Here is a 21,813-nt window from a genome sequence, read left to right as displayed (position 1 = left end):
AGCCACCCCCCCTGGGCTAAACTACCACTCCCCCTGTCCCTGCAGATCGGGTGAAATGGGAGTTAACCCTTTCACCCGATCTGCAGGGACGCGATCTTTCCATGACGCCGCATAGGCGTCATGGGTCGGAATGGCACCGACTTTCATGACGCCTACGTGGCGTCATGGGTCGGGAAGGGGTTAATGCTGTTTCCTGCCATTTAAAGGGAAAATTATCTTTAAGATGTTTAACTTCATCTTTAGATAAAGTTATATTAAGGCCCTCAGATTTAGAATAATTCACTTTAAAATTACTAAGATTGCCAAATGTCTCAAATTCTTTGACTATGGAGGGGAAGGAAATGTGAGGTTGTGATATAAACATGAGGAGGTCATCTGCATATAAGGCTGATTTACATTTACCTACTCCAACTGGAATACCATGAATGCTGGGGTTCTTTCTAATGGCTATTGCCAGATGTTCCATTATCAATACATACAAGAGAGGGGACAGGGGACACCCTTGCCATGTAAAGTTGTTGATGTGGAAAGGGGAGGACAGGAACCCATTAACCCTAACCCTAGCTGAAGGGCTCCTATATAGAGAATCGTCTCGATAAATTTTGGCGCCCAGGCCCAATTGATACAAGGAAGCTGACATGAAGCTCCAGCTGACCCGGTCGAATGCCTTCTCTGTGTCAACCGAAAGCAAAAACAACGGGAGCGATCTGGACCTCGCCTGAGACATCAGAAGAGTTTTAAACTTATTATCTCTGGCCTCCTGGCCCTTGACAAACCCTACTTGATCTGTATGAATAACCCAGGGTAACAAAGACTCCAACCTACAGTACAGACCAAAAGTTTGGACACATCTTCTCATTTAAAGATTTTTCTGTATTTTCATGACTATGAAAATTGTGCATTCACACTGAAGGCATCAAAACTATGAATTATATACTTAACAAAAATGTGTGAAACAACTGAAATTATGTCTTATATTCTAGGTTCTTCAAAGTAGCCACCTTTTGCTTTGATGACTGCTTTGCACACTCTTGGCATTCTCTTGATGAGCTTCAAGAGGTAGTCACCGAGAATGGTCTTCCAAAAATCTTGAAGGAGTTCCCAGAGATGCTTAGCACTTGTTGGCCCTTTTGCCTTCACTCTGCGGTCCAGCTCACCCCAAACCATATTGATTGGGTTCAGGTCTGGTGACTGTGGAGGCCAGGTCATCTGGCGTAGCACCCCATCACTCTCCTTCTTGGTCAAATAGCCCTTACACAGCATGGAGGTGTGTTTGGGGTCATTGTCCTGTTGAAAAATAAATGATGGTCCAACTAAACGCAAACCGGATGGCATAGCATGCCGCTGCAAGATGCTGTGGTAACCATGCTGTTTCAGAATGCCTTCAATTTTGAATAAATCCCCAACAGTGTCACCAGCAATGCACCCCCACACATCACACCTCCTCCTCCATGCTTCACGGTGGGAACCAGGCATGTAGAGTCCATCCGTTCACCTTTTCTGCGTCGCACAAAGACATGGTGGTTGGAACCAAAGATCTCAAATTTGGACTCATCAGACCAAAGCACAGATTTCCACTGGTCTAATGTCCATTCCTTGTGTTCTTTAGCCCAAACAAGTCTCTTCTGCTTGTTGCCTGTCCTTAGCAGTGGTTTCCTAGTAGCTATTTTACCATGAAGGCCTGCTGCACAGAGTCTTAACAGTTGTTGTAGAGATGTGTCTGCAGATAGAACTCTGTGTGGCATTGACCTGGTCTCTAATCTGAGCTACTGTTAACCTGCAATTTCTGAGGCTGGTGACTCTGATAAACTTATCCTCAGAAGCAGAGGTGACTCTTGGTCTTCCTTTCCTGGGGCGAGCCAGTTTCTTTGTAGCGCTTGATGGTTTTTGCCACTGCACTTGGGGACACTTTCAAAGTTTTCCCAATTTTTCGGACTGACTGACCTTCATTTCTTAAAGTAATGATGGCCACTCATTTTTCTTTACTTAGCTGATTATTTCTTGCCATAATACAAATTCTAACAGTCTATTTAGTAGGGCTATCAGCTGTGTATCTAACAGACATCTACACAACACAACTGATGGTCCCAACCCCATTTATAAGGCAAGAAATCCCACTTATTAAACCTGACAGGGCACACCTGTGCATTGAAAACCATTCCCGGTGACTACCTCTTGAAGCTCATCAAGAGAATGCCAATAGTGTGCAAAGCAGTAATAAAAGCAAAAGGTGGCTACTTTGAAGAACCTAGAATATAAGACATAATTTTAGTTGTTTCACACTTTTTTGTTAAGTATATAATTCCAAATGTGTTAATTCATAGTTTTGATGCCTTCAGTGTGAATGTACAATTTTCATAGTCCTGAAAATACAGAAAAATCTTTAAATGAGAAGGTGTGTGCAAACTTTTGGTCTGCACTGTATTTGCTGTGCCTTTGAAATTATTTTGATGTCCACATTAATCAAAGAGATGGGCCTATAATTGGAAATTAACAATGGATTCTTCCCTGGTTTTGGTAAAATGCTGATGTGGGCCTCCAGGGACTGGGGCACGAATTGGGATCCCTCTGACACAGAACTGACTTTTATACCACTGGGCAGTGAAAAAATAATAATATACATTTTTTACCACCAAGATTGTGTGTTAGCCCCAAGTTTTACATTTTCATACTGGGAAATGGGTATAAATTGCACCAAATTTGTCACACAATTTCGGCTGAATGTAGAAATACCCCATATGTGGAAATACAGTACTGCTTAGCCATAAGGAGAAACTCGGGAGGGAAAGAGCACTACACCTTCGGCCTGGGACAGCGAATAAGATCAAACGGTTTGCAGTATCATCTCTATGCCGATGACACGCAGATCTACCTATCCGAACCTGACCTCACCTCCTTACTCACCAAAATCCCACAATGTCTGTCTGCTATCTCAGCCTTCTTTTCGGCTTGCTTTCTAAAATTGAACACGGACAAAACAGAATTCATCATGTTTTCCCCATCTCACTCTACCCCTCTACCAGACCTATCCATCAATGTCAATGGCTGCTCACTTTTCCCAGTCCCACACGCTCGGTGCCTAGGGGTGATCGTCGACTCTGCCCTCTCAAGCCCTCTCCTGCTGACTCAAACTCAAAAATATGTCCCGGATCCACGCTTTCTTTGACCAAGACACCACAAAAACACTAGTGCACGCCCTTATCATATCCCGCGTCGACTACTGCAACCTCCTACTTGTCCACTAGTAGGACAACCCCTTCTCAATCTGAATATATTCTCCCTTGAAAATAAAAAAAACTTATACTCACTTCCCGTGCTGGCTTTGTTCCAGCGTGGATAGTGTCACCAGCGCTGATTGGGTGCAGGACTCACTTGTTATAAACACCACACGTGAGCAATGTGAGTGCCAACACGACTGGAACGTTGCTGGCATTGGAGGTGAGTATAAGGGTTTCTAGTTTTCATGTTTATTCTCGCTTAGTTCCATGCGGCCAGGCTGATCCAGTGTTTTCACGTGGCACACCCTTATAAACCCGGTTCTAAGGTTCCGGGTTTACCGCAACAGAGAGGAGCCAGAAGACCACAGCGTCTGAGTTCTCCTACTCCTGCACTGAATAGAAGCACTTCACCTTATTAAATGGTATAAAAAAAATATAGGCAGTGCAGGGGTTAATCTGCTGTTGATAGCTCTTGGAGCTAAGTCTCTCAGCTGTGCACTGTTAGCCACTCCCATTCCCTATATAATCTGGTTCCTGGCTAACACACATCTCAGAGCTAGCTTATGATGCATGGCTTGGAGGATCGTTGTTGGTGATTATTGGAGAAGGCATTTGGTGGATCTATCTGTAACTGTTGCTTGGTTTTGTGAGTGTGATAATTCCCTTCTTCTACTTCGGTTTTACTCCATCCTCCACTCCTCGATGCATACCTCTGTTACAGTATATGTGAGTGTATATTTATATGTTTGGTATTTTCCATTACCCTTGTTTGTATTACCTTGTTAGTCTGCTTGGTGTACTACGGTGCACTACTACTCCACTCTTCCCTGGGTGGGGGATGGTTACAAACTGATGGCGGATTCAGTAGCTAAGACAAGGTTTGTGGCCTCAGCATCTTTACCTTCATAAGTAACCCGGTGAACAGGGTGAGCTAGGGCGACCCCTAGCTTTAGGGGCAGGGATGGAGCCCCTGGTCCCCCGACAACAGAGTCATGACACTTCTGATGTAAGTATTTATCATGAAATTCTCTCGACATACAGAAAAGTTTTAATGGGGTTTGAAAATTTCTCTTGTATGTCTAGCTTTCCTCATAAACTTATCAGTACTTCTAAACATAAAATGGCAGCTGATAGAAGAGCATTTGAAAAAACAAGTCCATCAACCTCCTCCAATAGAAAAGCAACTTTCCCCATGATAGATGTTTTACAATGGAGGAAGCAGGTGGGCTGGTTTGGTCACAGCAGCCATTTTAAACCATGGTAAGAGGGGTGCTAATGTAAGAAGAGGCTGCTCATGCTGCTGTCCATCCTGTCTATCAAATCTAATACTGATGTACAATAACAAATTGTATTGTGGTACCGTGTTAGCCAGAAAAATCAATGTGAATATTTTTCTGCCTAATGATGACAGAAGTATTGTAGGAGTGATACCTTTATTGGCTAACCAGAAAATAATGATTATTTTCTGGTTAGCCAATAAAGGTTTCACTCCTAGAATACTTCTGTCATCATTGGGCAGAAAAATATTCACATAGATCTAATACTGGAAATACAAGAAAAGCTGAGGTGAGAAGAGGCTGTTCACATTGCTGTCCACCCTTACTGATTTAATATTGGAGATACCAGAGATGCTGAGATAACAAGAGGTTGCTCACACTGCTGTCCACTTCATCTGTCTGATGTAATACTGGAGATACCAGGGATGCTGAGATAAGAAGAGACTGCTCACACTGCTATCCACCCCATCTGTCTGATCTAATACTAGAGATACTAGGGATGCTGAGGTAAGAAGAGGCTGCTCACACTACTATCTACCCCATCTGTCTGATCTAATACTGGAGATAACAGGGATGCTGAAGTAAGAAGAGGCTGGTCACACTGCTATTTACCCCATCTGTCTGATTTAATACTGGAGATAACAGGGATGCGGAGGTAAGAAGAGGCTGGTCACACTGCTGTCCACTTCCTCTGTGTGATGTAATACTGGAGATATCAGGAATGCTGAGGTGAGAAGAGGCTACTCACAGTGCTACTCACCTCATCTGTCTGATCTAATACTGGAAATACCAGGGATGCTGAGGTGAGAAGAGACTGCTCACACTGGTATTCACCCCATCTGTCTGAACTAATACTGGAGATAAAAGAGGATGCTGAGGTAAGAAGAGGCTGCTCACACTACTATCTACCCCATCTGTCTGATCTAATACTGGAGATAACAGGGATGCTGAGGTGAGAAGAGACTGCTCACACTGGTATTCACCCCATCTGTCTGAACTAATACTGGAGATAAAAGAGATGCTGAGGTAAGAAGAGGCTGCTCACACTGCTATCCAACCCATCTGTCTGATCTAATACTGGAGATAATAGAGATGCTGAGGTAAGAAGAGGCTGCTAACACTACTATCCAACCCATCTGTCTGATCTAATACTGGAAATACCAGGGATGCTGAGGTGAGAAGGGGCTGCTCACACTACTATTCACCCCACCTGTCTGATCTAATACGGGAAATACCAGGAATGCTGAGGTGAGAAGAGGCAGCTCACACTGGTATTCACCCCATCTGTCTGATCTAATACTGGAGATACCATGGATGCTGTGGAAAGGTGACACTGTTCAAAATGATGTTCACCATGCCTTTTTAGTCTATTGCTGGAGATACTTGGGTGCTGAAGTTAAAGGAAGCTGCTTGTAAAGTAGGTTGATATGGGAACTGTGTGGTTTGTGTGTGTGGTTCGCTGATCTTGATCCACTTTTGGCAGAAGATGAGGAAAATGCCTAAATGAGGAAAACTGCTACTGTAACATAAGTGTTGAAAAGCAAAAAGAGGAATGCCCTTTAGTCTCTAATACTGGAGAAACCAGGTGGCAAGAAAGGAAAAGTCTGTTCACAAAGTTGTATACTCTGTTCCTGTTCTTTAATCCTGAGCTATAGTAAATTTACAGGACGTGGTTAAAGCTGCTGCTTCTGCAATCTTAACATGTCAGGTCTCTGGCTGTCAAGACATAGTCGAGGACCCTGGGGAGAAGATAGAAGCGGTTTATTACTGCTTCTATCTTCTTTTTTTCTGGCTACATAGCGAGGACCTGTAGGGCTTGGGTTTGGCATAGGATAGCTGCAGGGATTCAGCAGCCCCAGATTAGCACTGCCAGTGACACCTGGCCCCAGGGCCGGCTCCAGGTTTTCGAGGGCCCCGGGCGAAAGAGTCTCAGTGGGCCCCCCCCTTTAACACATACCCCGATTTATGATGCCCAGATACGGCAGAGAAATGTATAGTACAATGCCAGATTTCACTTCTTACATGAGTGACAGCTATTGTAGATTCTGCAGTGTATATATACAGGAGGAAAGGTGCTGTGCAGTGTATATATACAGGAGAGGTGCTGTGCAATGTATATATACAGGAGGAAAGGTGCTGTGCAGTGTATATATACAGGAGAGGTGCTGTGCAATGTATATATACAGGAGGAAAGGTGCTGTGCAGTGTATATATACAGGAGAGGTGCTTTTCTGTTTTGAGTTTTTCTATGAAACAAAGACTTTTCTACATAAACAACTTTGTTTGGTTTTGCGGCCCCAACAGATCTGTGCTACAAAGTAACAGGCGGCTCGGGCATTAATGAGGGACCTGATGCTGAATCCTTTCCACAAACCCTAATGACCCAATTAGTGCCCTGTCATTAGAAGCTCATTAAACGCCTCCCTGTCCCGGGCAGTCATGTACAGTATGGGGGGATCCTGCAGCCCACCCCCTGACTGCTCCATACCATACACTGCCCTCTGTCGCGCTCACTATTATCCTGTGCATTTCTCCGTCATCGTTACCCCATGTCACACTTGTCACCCCCCACTACAGAGTAGCAGGGCAACCAATGTCACCCCCTCCCGGACCCTAATGGCAGCAGGAAATGTCTGCTCCTCTATTGGGTTGGAACCCGATTTAATCAAGGAATAATGTGGATTTGTTGCCGGTGGCTGCAGGGGAAGGGTTAAGTGATGCCATGTCCTTGGTGGGAGCAGTGGCAGCTGCTGGGACCTGGACAGACACAACCAATGTTGCTGTGACTGCACAGTGTGACCTGGAGGAGAGAAGCTGAGACTCCGGAGCAGAAATCACCCACATGCCAGCACTGGGCAGAGTCCCTCCAGTCACCAGCCTGGGGCCACGGGGCCCCAATGTACAGCCCACAGCTCAGTTTTATCCATGGCAGCAGCTCCCCTTCCTCCTGGCATCTGGTTAACCCCATTTATGCGGGTCGGATTGTTATCTTTAAGGTTCAGCAATAACCTTCATACAGATGGGAAGGGGTTAAGCTTCTTCCTACCCCACTGGTGCAGGTTTGGTGCAGCATGCATGTATTCTGGGTGAGCTGGGTGGCTACAGGCTGCACCCCACCAGCTGCTCCTCCAGACATCACCCACATTTTTAGGCAGCGGAGACAGACAGACAGCAGACTGAGCCACAACTGCAACCACTGCTGGATACCATAACACTCACTCAGGGCAGCACTGGTAGTGGTACCGTCACACAGTGCAATTTAGATCGCTACGACGGCACGATTTGTGACGTTGCATCGTCGCTTAATTATCGTTTCAAACATCGTAGACTGCGGTCACACTACACGATGCACGACGCTGAAGCGATAAATTCATGACGTATTTGCGATGTAGAAGTCGTATGGGACAGTCGTACGGTCGTGTCACACACGACGATTCAGAGCAAATTTTGCATAATCTGTGCGTGACGTTGTTCACAAGGGGCGTGTTGTGCCACTAGTTAGTGTGGTGATAGGCCAAAGGTTCTGTGCACACAATTGGTTGGAAAATTTGTCACCTGAGCGCTATTGTTCCCAATGCCACTTCACTGCTTTCAAAATTTCCTTTCTTCACTTCGTACTTGGACACTTGGTGGACCTGGACATCGGAATTTTGTACCTCGCTGAATATACCACGCTTTGCACCGCTGCTTCGAGGTATGTAAACCGCTTGGGCGTGGTGGATGGAACGCTGTATGGACGGCATGAGTGCTTCGTTCCACCGCTGAAGCGAAGTGGATGGTACACTGTTGTGACTGGAGGGCTACAATGTGGCAGATGGTACGCTGTTGTGCTTGGTTGTGACTGGTGGGCTACAGCGTGGTAGATGGAACTCAGTTTGTTCGGCATGACCGCTTCGTTCCACCGCTGAAGCAATGCGGATGGTACGCTGGTGTGACTGCTTATGACCGGTTGTGTGTGTTGAGCTAGAGCGTGGCAGATGGCACAATGTATGGTCACCATGAGCGCTTTGTGTGGCTGCTGTAGGGAAGCGGGCGGTACACTGTTTTGGGTTATGGTGGCCTATGGCGCGGCAGATGGAAGAAGCGATGCGGATGGTACGCTGTTGTGACTGGTCGTGACTGGTCGTGACTGGTGGGCTACAGCGTGGTAGATGGAACTCAGTTTGTTCGGCATGACCGCTTCGTTCCGCCGCTGAAACAATGCGGATGGTACGCTGTTGTGACTGCTTATGACCGGTTGTGTCTGTTGCGCTACAGCGTGGCAGATGGTACAATGTATGGTCACCATGAGCGCTTTGTGTGGCTGCTGTAGGGAAGCGGGCGGTACACTGTTTTGGGTTATGGTGGCCTATGGCGCGGCAGATGGAAGAAGCGATGCGGATGGTACGCTGTTGTGACTGGTCGTGACTGGTGGGCTACAGCGTGGTAGATGGAACTCAGTTTGTTCGGCATGACCGCTTCGTTCCGCCGCTGAAACGATGCGGATGGTACGCTGTTGTGACTGCTTATGACCGGTTGTGTCTGTTGCGCTACAGCGTGGCAGATGGTACAATGTATGGTCACCATGAGCGCTTTGTGTGGCTGCTGTAGGGAAGCGGGCGGTACACTGTTTTGGGTTATGGTGGCCTATGGCGCGGCAGATGGAAGAAGCGATGCGGATGGTACGCTGTTGTGACTGCTTATGACCGGTTGTGTCTGTTGAGCTAGAGCGTGGCAGATGGTACAATGTATGGTCACCATGAGCGCTTTGTGTGGCTGCTGTAGGGAAGCGGGCGGTACACTGTTTTGGGTTATGGTGGCCTATGGCGTGGCAGATGGAAGAAGCGATGGTAGGCATGAGCGCTTTGTGTGGCTGCTGTTGTTAAGCGTTTGGCACACTGGCAAAAGTATTGTTAATAGGACTCTTTGTCAACCATGTAATTTTTTTTTATAATTACTTTTTAGATGTCAAATCGTGTGGAGTTCATCAGGGATTTCATCGAGATTTATCAGTCTTTTCCCTGCCTCTGGAAAATAAAATCTCCTGAGTATTGTAACAGGGAAAAGAGGAGGGAGGGTTACTTACAGCTCATTGAGCTTTACAATCGTCAGGCACCAGATGAGGCAGCTAACGAAGCAGTTATTAAAAAGAAAATCCAGGCGCTCCGCACGGTCTGGAGGAAGGAGCTGAACAAGGTTCTTCAGACTACAAGGTCCGGAGCTTCCACTGAAGAAGTTTATGTGCCAAAACTGTGGTATTTTGAGCATCTTAATTTTCTGAGGGACCAAGAGGTGCCACGGACTTCAACGTGTCTTCGATTGTTGGCACCTGTGGAACCAATAGTTTCGGAGAACCACGCCGAGCAGGAGTCACAAGGGCAACAAGTAAGTAGCTCTTTGGACGAAAGTTCACCAATGTGTCCTATAATTACATAATTTTTCTCTGCATTTTAGGTTTTATACTTCTGATTATCACATCAGTTTGAAGTTGTTACAAAAACATGTACACATAAGTAACCCTGTCGCAGTCAAATATTATATGGGGAACTTAATATGTATGAAATGGAGATATATGTAAACCATACCATCTAAGCAATATAGAAAATAGTATCGCTTCAAGCTGCCGATGTACTCTTGTTGAGACTATTTAGACTATAAAATATTGGTCAGGTTCCCATAGCAGTCAGAACAGTGTAGTTCAAAGTATTCAATAAAAGGGAGGGTTAAAGAATATTACTAAGCATCAAATATATTATAATCTTTTTGTTACCTACTACGAATATATAGTTTGGATGCGGTTATGGTGGTACTACTTTTTGTTGCCGGGTTCATAACTTGTTTCCCCCCCCCCCCCCCCCCCCCCAGGATGACAGTGCGCAGGAGAGTACACTAGACTGTTCACAGGACTGCACAACAACAGATCTAGTGGAGGCTGCACCTGCCAGGACTCAATCGAGGCAAGGTCCAAGAAAACGGAAAGCCACCTCAGACGCCTCAAATGAACTATTGAGCCTGGCAAAGAAGGTGTTGACAAGAAATGTTAGCCCTGCGTTAGAGGGGTTTGGACACTATGTGGTTGACAAACTGGCCAAAATGGACGACAACCAAAGAATACTAGCAGAGCGTCTGATTCTGGAAGCAGTAAACAAGGGTACTGATGGCGATTTGGACAAGAACACTTGTTTGGTCTCTTCCCGGCCAATACAGCGGACAGAGCCATCAAATTTCAATGGTTGGTCACAGGGTCAGACATCGATGCGACACAATCCTCACGTTTCCCACTTCGGCCAGCCACCCCCTAATAACTCCTACACGCCAATACCTTTACATATGGCTTCGCCCATCAGGCACCAAAATTTTCAGCCGGAACAATCGTCGTATCATAATTTGTGATTTCCTAACTACTTTTACATTCCTTTTTTTTTATTGTCTTGTTAAAATAATGTTTCAAATAAAAGCTATTATTATAAATTCTATCACTACTTTTTGATTGGTGTGTCTCAATCACAGCACTGTATGAGGGAACAAATTAACGTAACAAATTCATGTACAGTTAACTAAAAAAAAAAATCGAATGAAAGTTTAACAAAATCTTTTAATTGGAACAACAAAAAATGGATTATTGGCCCGCCTACAACTGCTGGCACATGTCCCGCAGCTTCTGCAGCTCCTCCATTGCCACATTGTGCTGCTCCTGAATATGTGCCATAGTGTGGAGTAACTTGTCTATGCCGGCTTCAATATCCTCCTTGTTGACAGTGACGACAGCTGTGGGTCAAAAAACATAACATTAATAACACAGTAGTCTCCCGATGTGTCTTTGCTTCTGTGAATGAAAAAAAAAAAAAAAGTAAGCAAAACTGACTTGGGGGGGAAGGGGGGGGGGGGTGGGGGTTTGGGTTGGGGGTGAAAGAGTGGGCCTGCAACAAAATCAAAATAACTTAATTGTGGGAACCTACTAGGATGTTGAGGCACGGAGGGCACTTCGGGATCTGAGTCGCTGTTGAATGCCTCGTGCTGTCGGCGGCGGCGCTGTCTCTTTGCCTCTGTGAAGGAAAAAAAAAAAACAAGGTCTGTCAGCATATATGGCAACAGTGGCTGCCGGGGGAGGGGGGGGGTGTTAAGAGGGGACCTGCAACTTAATCCAAATCACATAATTGTGGGAACCTACTAGGATCTGGAGGAGTTGACCCGGAGGGCACAGATCCAGGAGAGGCTGGGCGGGATGCCTCGTGGCGGCGGTGGTGCTGTGTCTTTGACTCTGTGAAGAAAAAAAAAAATAAAATTTTTTTAAAAAAGGTCTGTTAGCATATATGGCAACACTGGCTGCCGGGGGGGGGAAGGGGACCTGAAACAAAATCCAAATCACATTATTGTGGGAACCTACTAGGATCTGGAGGAGTTGACCCGGAGGGCTCCGGGACATTGGACCCTGAGGGCACAGAGCCAGAAGAGGCTGGGCGGGATGCCTCGTGGCGGCGGCGGTGCTGTGTCTTTGCCTCTGTGAAGAAAAAAAAATAAAAATAAATTTTTAAAAAAGGTCTGTTAGCATATATGGCAACACTGGCTGCCGGGGGGGGGAAGGGGACCTGAAACAAAATCCAAATCACATTATTGTGGGAACCTACTAGGATCTGGAGGAGTTGACCCGGAGGGCTCCGGGACATTGGACCCTGAGGGCACAGAGCCAGAAGAGGCTGGGCGGGATGCCTCGTGGCGGCGGCGGTGCTGTGTCTTTGCCTCTGTGAAGAAAAAAATAAAAATAAAATTTTTTTAAAAAAGGTCTGTTAGCATATATGGCAACACTGGCTGCCGGGGGGGGGAAGGGGACCTGAAACAAAATCCAAATCACATTATTGTGGGAACCTACTAGGATCTGGAGGAGTTGACCCGGAGGGCTCCGGGACATTGGACCCTGAGGGCACAGAGCCAGAAGAGGCTGGGCGGGATGCCTCGTGGCGGCGGCGGTGCTGTGTCTTTGCCTCTGTGAAGAAAAAAAAAAAAAAAAAAATTTTTTAAAAAAGGTCTGTTAGCATATATGGCAACACTGGCTGCCGGGGGGGGAAGGGGACCTGAAACAAAATCCAAATCACATTATTGTGGGAACCTACTAGGATCTGGAGGAGTTGACCCGGAGGGCTCCGGGACATTGGACCCTGAGGGCACAGAGCCAGAAGAGGCTGGGCGGGATGCCTCGTGGCGGCGGCGGTGCTGTGTCTTTGCCTCTGTGAAGAAAAAAAAATAAATAAATTTTTAAAAAAGGTCTGTTAGCATATATGGCAACACTGGCTGCCGGGGGGGGAAGGGGACCTGAAACAAAATCCAAATCACATTATTGTGGGAACCTACTAGGATCTGGAGGAGTTGACCCGGAGGGCTCCGGGACATTGGACCCTGAGGGCACAGAGCCAGAAGAGGCTGGGCGGGATGCCTCGTGGCGGCGGCGGTGCTGTGTCTTTGCCTCTGTGAAGAAAAAAAAAAAAAAAATTTTTAAAAAAGGTCTGTTAGCATATATGGCAACACTGGCTGCCGGGGGGGGAAGGGGACCTGAAACAAAATCCAAATCACATTATTGTGGGAACCTACTAGGATCTGGAGGAGTTGACCCGGAGGGCTCCGGGACATTGGACCCTGAGGGCACAGAGCCAGAAGAGGCTGGGCGGGATGCCTCGTGGCGGCGGCGGTGCTGTGTCTTTGCCTCTGTGAAGAAAAAAAAAAAAAAAATTTTTAAAAAAGGTCTGTTAGCATATATGGCAACACTGGCTGCCGGGGGGGGGAAGGGGACCTGAAACAAAATCCAAATCACATTATTGTGGGAACCTACTAGGATCTGGAGGAGTTGACCCGGAGGGCACCGGGACATTTGACCCTGAGGGCACAGAGCCAGAAGAGGCTGGGCGGGATGCCTCGTGGCGGCGGCGCTGTCTCTTTGCCTCTGTGAAGGAAAAAAAAAAGTTAGGTCAGCAGTTCGCTGTGCCACATAGTACTTTTCACCGTTCATACTGTCCCATAGCTGTGGCACTGCAACGTTGAAACTGTCCCATAGCTGTGGCACATAGTGGCTCTGCAACGTTCAAACTGTCCCATAGCAGTGGCACATAGTGGCTCTGCAACGTAGAAACTGTCCCATAGCTGTGGCACATAGTGGCTCTGCAACGTTCAAACTGTCCCATAGCTGTGGCACATAGTGGCTCTGCAACGTTCAAACTGTCCCATAGCTGTGGCACTGCAACGTTGAAACTGTCCCATAGCTGTGGCACATAGTGGCTCTGCAACGTTCAAACTGTCCCATAGCTGTGGCACATAGTGGCTCTGCAACATTCAAACTGTCCCATAGCAGTGGCACATAGTGGCTCTGCAACGTTCAAACTGTCCCATAGCTGTGGCACTGCAACGTTGAAACTGTCCCATAGCTGTGGCACATAGTGGCTCTGCAACGTTCAAACTGTCCCATAGCTGTGGCACATAGTGGCTCTGCAACATTCAAACTGTCCCATAGCAGTGGCACATAGTGGCTCTGCAACGTAGAAACTGTCCCATAGCTGTGGCACATAGTGGCTCTGCAACGTTCAAACTGTCCCATAGCTATGGCACATAGTGGCTCTGCAACGTTGAAACTGTCCCATAGCTGTGGCACATAGTGGCTCTGCAACGTTCAAACTGTCCCATAGCTGTGGCACATAGTGGCTCTGCAACATTCAAACTGTCCCATAGCAGTGGCACATAGTGGCTCTGCAACGTTCAAACTGTCCCATAGCTGTGGCACTGCAACGTTGAAACTGTCCCATAGCTGTGGCACATAGTGGCTCTGCAACGTTCAAACTGTCCCATAGCTGTGGCACATAGTGGCTCTGCAACATTCAAACTGTCCCATAGCAGTGGCACATAGTGGCTCTGCAACGTAGAAACTGTCCCATAGCTGTGGCACATAGTGGCTCTGCAACGTAGAAACTGTCCCATAGCTGTGGCACATAGTGGCTCTGCAACGTTGAAACTGTCCCATAGCTGTGGCACATAGTGGCTCTGCAACGTTCAAACTGTCCCATAGCTGTCCAACATACTTTTGGGTACCTGAGTACTAACCTCTGCTAATCTCCTGGCGAAGCTCCTGCAGGCGCTCTGGCCTTTTCGACTTGAGATCGCCCCATTTTTTAACAATCTGGGCCTTGGTCCGAGTTATCCCAAACCGCTTCCTGAGGCCCTCAGACACCACACGGACAACTTCCTCCTTGTGCTGGTTGCGGTGCAGCACCATCCCTGTGGTTTCATACTGCATCCTATCCATTGTTCCAATAAGGAACTTGAGCTCTGGGATGCCCATAGGTGGACCACGGCGACTGGCAGCCATTATCACGATGTCAGGGGACAAAAACAAGCTAGGGCAGGCACGCAGGAACGCTGTAACGTCATCACGCCGTCATAGACCACGAGCGTACATTACGGGCCGCTCCGGCGTTATATAACGATACTTCGAACGGCATTTACTATGTGCGTTCCTTTCTTAACGCTCAGTCGTCACAAATGTGACGCTGTTCATAAACGGCAACGCTATTGCGATGCCAATGGCGCGGCAGGACGGCGGAGCGCAGCTCCTCCTCTGGGCGTTGCTCTTCAGGGTCATTCCATCTAAAATGGCGGCGAGAATGCGTTCTGCTCCTCTGGGGCAGCCAGAACTCCTTTTTTTTATTTCCCAGATGGATGCCATGGATTACGAGGGTCTGGAGAGCCGCCCTGCCCACCCACACATCCACAAGCGAGAAGTGCTTGGACAAATAACAAGAATGATGGAGAGGAGGTTTGGTGTCTGCCGCAGTCAGCTTCAGCTGCGTAAAAAATGGGCTGACCTCCGCTATAAAACGCCACAAATGTTTGCGGAGTTGCGTGCGGAGGCAAGGCGAGGCAAGTACTAGTATGGGGGGATTGGGAGATGCATGCTGTCAGGGGGGGGGGGGGTTTGGGAGGGAGTCTTGCGCTCATGGTTGCCAACGTGACCTCAAATGCATTAAAACACATGCCCCGTTTTTGTACAATTTAGTTATTCTCCAAGCAGAATATGCGTTGTCCGTGAGAAAACTTGTCGGGTTCCCTAATCTCAACCTCCATCTTGAAATTATTAAGATGTCCATAATTTTTACTTTCTCAATTTCCCATAAATATTAACGGAGGAGGTTGGCCTACAGATGAAATAATACGTTTTCCAAAGACAGGAAGACCATTGAACCCCAGAGCCCACAGACATGTCAGAGTATCGCACCCCTGTAAAGTGTGATCTCTATTTTATGTTTGAGTATATTGTAAGCTTTGATCTGCAGCACTCAACATTTGTGTGTAAACATTGTGATTCTTTACTTTAGGTGTAGAGAGACAGCGGCGGCAAGTCAGACCCACCATTGCCACCAGTACCCCATCTTCAGGCACCAGTGGGAGCCCACAGTCCGGGACATCACGTAAGTTCACAATCATTTATTGCATTTTTTTTAACATCACACGGGACATAACAGGGTAGCTGAAATATTTGAAGACATTACAGACGCAGTAATGACCCAGCGGCCTACCACACCTCCACCATCTGTTGCGACCATGCACCCTCGCACCCCTGTGAAGTGTGATATAAATTTTATGTTTCAGTATATTGTTAGCTTTGATCTGCAGCACTCTACATGTGTTTTTAAAGATTGCGTTTGTAAACTTTCTGTGTAGAGAGACAGCGGCGGCAACAGGTACCTGCCATTGCCAGCAGCACCACAGCATCCACCACCAGCGGGAGCCCACAGTCCGTGACGTCACGTAAGTTAACAATCATAGATTACAGTTTTTCAACTGCATACGGGACATAAGAGGGTAGCGGAAATATTTGAATACATTACAGACGCAGTAATGACACAGCGGCCTACCACGCCACCACCAGAGAGCAGACGGCCTCGCACCCCTACACCACCCTCAACACCTCCCTTTCGACACTCCTCTTCCTCCCCCGGGTCCGCGGCATTCTCCCCAGAAGCTAACATACGTAAGTGACCAAAACTGCGAGCGCTTCCCAACGGCGTGTTCCATAGTTAACCAGATCTGTTATTATTTGCTTTTAGGTGCTGCAGCAGTGGCCAGATCGCTGGGATGGGACATTAGCAGCTCTGGTTCTGGCAATGAGGAACCGGCGTCCCTTCTCCGTAAGTATCAAGATAATGCGAGTGGTTTTCTGCTGGATGTCACCATAGACAACCAAAACTGTAAAATTTAATAAAATTTACATCGCCCTGTGGTGCCAGACCAAATAGAAATTTACAACACAGAAAATTAGGTCCTGCCCCAGAGGTCGAGATGTATTTTCAGAGGAATCAACGTTGGTTCTCCAACCTCTTCTATCCACAGAAACGGCCACCGTAAGAGAGCTCCTGGCGAGACAATTGCGACTGGAGCGGACAGCAGCGCTCCTGCAGCAGACAGCAGCGCTCCTCCAGAGTCAAGTGGAGCAGCAGGGCGTGACGCTGCGACACCTCTTGGGCAGGAGATAATATTTTTTTTGGTGGGGGGGTTATGTTATATTTTGTTGTAAAATAATTTAAAACCAAGAAAGTGTTACAAAAAAAAACAAAAATCTTCGCATTCTTTCTTTAATGTTTACCAAGCTATAAGGGTTAACAGCACCATTGTATAGGCATCACATTTAAAGTTATTTAGAGAGGTTTATATGACAGCAAAGCAAAAAAACAAATTTTTATGTTATACGGCGCGATCCTGCCACGGTACAGCTCCAGAACCATTAAAGTACTGACAGTATTTTTCGCGACAGTCCCTTGCATCGTCTGCCTGTCTGCCAGATCCAAGAGCTTGAAGAGCTGTAAAATTTTCAGGTTGTGTACGCCATTCCCCGGGCACAATATCTCCGGTTCTTGCGTCCACTGCATCAATAAACGAAGGAGGAGAATAGGAGTTCGTATCATGACGTCTCAGGAAATTATGGAGCACACAGCATGCCAAAACCACAATGTCTATAGACGGCAGCTTCAAGTTGATAGCTGTGTGGAACACTCTAAACCGATTTGCCATTATCCCAAAGGCATTTTCAACCACACGACGGGCCCTCGACAACCGGTAATTAAAGATTCTGCGCTCCGGTGTGAGTGTTCTCTGTGCAAATGGCTTCAGCAAATGTGGATGAAGAGGGAAAGCTTCATCAGCGATGAAGACAAAATTTAGGTTTGCTTTTGTGTCTTCATTTAGTGGCAACAGCAGTTCATTGTTCCTCAAGCTTTCCCCAAATGAAGTGTGTTCAAAAACACCACCGTCGGAGACTCGACCATTCATGCCAACATCCACATCGACAAACTCATAGTTTGCATTGACAAGGGCCATGAGGATCACACTGAAATATCCTTTGTAGTTGAAAAAAAATGATCCAGAGTTGGCTGGTTGCGTGATGCGCACATGCTTTCCATCTAATGCACCACCGCAGTTTGGAAACTGCCACAGCTCATCAAAATCGGAACCAATCCTCTTCCAGTCATCCGCCGTCTTGGGAAACTGCAAGATGAGAAGGAAACATGTACAAATTAGGTCAAATATATTATGCACATACACTCTCATGTGGACATCCTACAGTGATTGAGGCGCAGTATGGATTAGTATAACAAAGTCAACAACACAGAGTATGCAGGCAGCCATTTTTTTACAGATGGCTTCGGTGACTCAGAGGGGGTGCTAAACAATATATCTAAATAATAGAATCAATAAAATTACGTTGGGAGCAGCAAATAAAAAAGGGTGGCGCAGGGTTGGAGCAGCACATATCAGAATGGAGCCGCAAAATGGTAGCAGCACATGTCAGAATGGAGGCGCAGGATCACAGCAGCACATGTCTGAATGGGGGCGCAGGATGGGAGCAGCACATGATAGGATGTAGAACATATACCTATAGAAATGCTCGCCATCAGGGCGTAGAACTGGTTCAATAGCTAGTATAATATATCGACATAACACAGCAGCCAAAAAAATATAGTAGTACCTCCATATAATGCCTTAAGCTCTGCACAATGGCCTCGCATGTCTCCGGAATCACAACGCTCAGGAAAGGTCTGGAAACAGCTACGGAAAACTGCAAATCCTGAAGAGACCTTCCTGTTGCCAGGAAGCGCAGTGTCACCGCCAACCTTTCCTCCACGGGCACGGCTGCACGCATCGGCGTATCACACCTTTGTATGAGTGGCGTAACAGCAGACAGTATTATTTTGAAGGATTCCTCGGACATCCGAAGGTAGTTTCGGAAATCTTGAGGGTTATTGTCACGTAACTCTCTTATGAGACCCATGTGTGACAATGTGGATCTTTTCTGCAGCCAGCTCCGGGTCCACATGCGACGTTTTCGTTTAGGACGTCTCTCCTCTTGGAGACGTGCTGCCTCAAACACCAGGGCAGCAGCAACAACAGAACTCTCATCGGAAGTGAGCATAGTTCCTAAAAAGAAAACAAACGTACAATAAATACACGTGCTTACAAAACAATTTTCTGACCATTGATCTAATAACTATATATGTTACTACTGGTATTAAATGGGGCAGTCAACCATCTCGATCTGTAAAAGGATTAATTAATTGGGCCACGCTACAGCTGTGTACCTGAGGTTCTCAGGCCTACTCAAAGGAACAATCAACCACACTCCAACGTTTATCCCCGTTGAAGCGCAACATATGCTACGCTGTAGCGTTATACATACCTTTAGCGGTAAAAGTCTAGTAGTTAAAAGTCCAGGGAATCCAGCGAATTTAGTTCTGTTTACAGCACGTGCTAGAGAGAAATGAATAGCGCGCTCGAGAGCTCCGGTTTTATCCGCTGGGAACAATAGTCCTTTGTCGAATGAGCGCACAGTATTGTACCGCCCAATCAGCACACGGGAGGTGGAGAATTCAGCGCTCCTACGTAGCCAGCTCCTCCGCCCTTTACATCGTATACAATATCGTGCACACCTTTGTCACACCATGCGATCATGCCGCCACAGCGGGACACTAGACGACGAAAGAAAGTTTCAAACGATGTGCTACGACGTACGATTCACAGCGGGGTCCCTGATCGCAGGAGCGTGTCACACGCTGCGATATCGTACCTATATCGCTCGAACGTCACAAATCGTGCCGTCGTAGCGATCAAAATTGCACTGTGTGACGGTACCTTAGGACGGAGCTCCTCGGAATCTGCCTGATAAGTTCAGCACTGTCTGCAGCCAGCCAGGGGGGAGAGCAGAGAATGTGCTGTCTCCGCCCACAAACAGTCACACTGGCTGCCTTCTCTTAACCCCTATGTGTGCCTGCCTGGCTGCACTGACTGAGTGAGAAGATGCTTGTGTCAGAGCTGGCACATAGGGGTTAAGAGAACGCAGCCAGCAGTGACATTGTGGGGGGAGAGAGCATGTTATCTCCTGCTCTGCTCTCCGTGGGCCCCCCCTCTCCCCAGGGCCCCGGCATTTGCCCGCTGTGCCGGGTGCTGACGCCGGCCCTGCCTGGCCCAGCAGGGAGATGTTTTAGGCTGCCGTCACACTATCAGTATTTGGTCAGTATTTTACATCAGTATTTTTAAGCCAAAACCAGGAGTGGGTGATAAATGCAGAAGTGGTGCTTATGTTTCTATTATACTTTTCCTCTATTTGTTCCACTCCTGGTTTTGGCTACAAATACTGATGTAAAATACTGACCAAATACTGCTAGTGTGACGGCAGCCTTAGGCCGGCTTCACACTCAGCGTATAAAAATACGGTCTGTAATTTACGGCCGTAATACGCAGAAAAGTCCCCAAAATAGTGGTCCGTATCTCCTCCGTAAGCAGGGTGTGTCAGCGTATTTTGCGCATGGCATCCTCCCTATGTAATCCGTATGGCATCCGTACTGCGAGATTTTCTCGCAGGCTTGCAAAACCGACATACGGACATACAATGGATCCATGTTCTCAAAAAATCGTAATATCATATATACTGTCTATATATATATATATATTGTATGTACAGGTCCTTCTCAAAAAATTAGCATATAGTGTTAAATTTCATTATTTACCATAATGTAATGATTACAATTAAACTTTCATATATTATAGATTCAATATCCACCAACTGAAATTTGTCAGGTCTTTTATTGTTTTAATACTGATGATTTTGGCATACAACTCCTGATAACCCAAAAAACCTGTCTCAATAAATTAGCATATTTCACCCATCCAATCAAATAAAAGTGTTTTTTAATAACAAACAAAAAAACCAACAAATAATAATGTTCATTTATGCACTCAATACTTGGTCGGGAATCCTTTGGCAGAAATGACTGCTTCAATGCGGCGTGGCATGGAGGCAATCAGCCTGTGACACTGCTGAGATGTTATGGAGGCCCAGGATGCTTCAATAGCGGCCTTAAGCTCATCCAGAGTGTTGGGTCTTGCGTCTCTCAACTTTCTCTTCACAATATCCCACAGATTCTCTATGGGGTTCAGGTCAGGAGAGTTGGCAGGCCAATTGAGCACAGTAATACCATGGTCAGTAAACCATTTACCAGTGGTTTTGGCACTGTGAGCAGGTGCCAGGTCGTGCTGAAAAATGAAATCTTCATCTCCATAAAGCATTTCAGCCGATGGAAGCATGAAGTGCTCCAAAATCTCCTGATAGCTAGCTGCATTGACCCTGCCCTTGATGAAACACAGTGGACCAACACCAGCAGCTGACATGGCACCCCACACCATCACTGACTGTGGGTACTTGACACTGGACTTCAGGCATTTTGGCATTTCCTTCTCCCCAGTCTTCCTCCAGACTCTGGCACCTTGATTTCCGAATGACATGCAAAATTTGCTTTCATCAGAAAAAAGTACTTGGGACCACTTAGCAACAGTCCAGTGCTGCTTCTCTGTAGCCCAGGTCAGGCGCCTCTGCCGCTGTTTATGGTTCAAAAGTGGCTTTACCTGGGGAATGCGGCACCTGTAGCCCATTTCCTGCACACGCCTGTGCACGGTGGCTCTGGATGTTTCCACACCAGACTCAGTCCACTGCTTCCTCAGGTTCCCCAAGGTCTGGAATCGGTCCTTCTCCACAATCTTCCTCAGGGTCCGGTCTCCTCTTCTCGTTGTACAGCGTTTTCTGCCACATTGTTTCCTTCCAACAGACTTACCATTGAGGTGCCTTGATACAGCACTCTGGGAACAGCCTATTTGTTAAGAAATTTCTTTCTGGGTCTTACCCTCTTGCTTGAGGGTGTCAGTGATGGCCTTCTTGACATCTGTTAGGTCGCTAGTCTTACCCATGATGGGGGTTTTGAGTAATGAACCAGGCAGGGAGTTTATAAAAGCCTCAGATATCTTTTGCATGTGTT

General features: G+C 46.9%; 1 protein-coding gene and 1 long non-coding RNA gene across 2 annotated transcripts; one reads left to right on the top strand and one right to left on the bottom strand.

Annotated features, from left to right (window-relative positions):
- The first annotated feature begins 8,429 nt into the window (after positions 1 to 8,429).
- On the top strand, positions 8,430 to 10,949 carry LOC138665427 (uncharacterized). The gene is made up of 2 exons (XM_069752909.1): positions 8,430 to 9,859; positions 10,340 to 10,949. The coding sequence occupies exons 1-2, from the start codon at positions 9,440 to 9,442 to the stop codon at positions 10,865 to 10,867; spliced, it is 948 nt and encodes a 315-aa protein (XP_069609010.1). The 5' UTR covers positions 8,430 to 9,439; the 3' UTR covers positions 10,868 to 10,949.
- A 102-nt stretch (positions 10,950 to 11,051) lies between these two features.
- Positions 11,052 to 11,520, bottom strand: LOC138665429 (uncharacterized). Its single transcript, XR_011318461.1, has 2 exons — positions 11,434 to 11,520; positions 11,052 to 11,242 (listed from the first exon to the last, which is right to left on the bottom strand). It is a non-coding gene; the product is annotated as an uncharacterized lncRNA (long non-coding RNA).
- Positions 11,521 to 21,813: the final 10,293 nt, after the last annotated feature.

Source organism: Ranitomeya imitator, chromosome 2, assembly GCF_032444005.1.
Source record: "Ranitomeya imitator isolate aRanImi1 chromosome 2, aRanImi1.pri, whole genome shotgun sequence".
Classification (NCBI taxonomy): domain Eukaryota; kingdom Metazoa; phylum Chordata; class Amphibia; order Anura; family Dendrobatidae; genus Ranitomeya; species Ranitomeya imitator.
This window is presented reverse-complemented; position numbering and strand designations above follow the sequence as displayed.

Excerpts from the sequence above, each read along its gene's own strand:
- LOC138665427 (XM_069752909.1), top strand. The coding sequence starts at position 9,440 with ATGTCAAATCGTGTGGAGTTCATCAGGGATTTCATCGAGATTTATCAG. Across the intron at positions 9,860-10,339 it reads AGGAGTCACAAGGGCAACAA|GATGACAGTGCGCAGGAGAG; the intron begins GTAAGTAGCTCT and ends CCCCCCCCCCAG.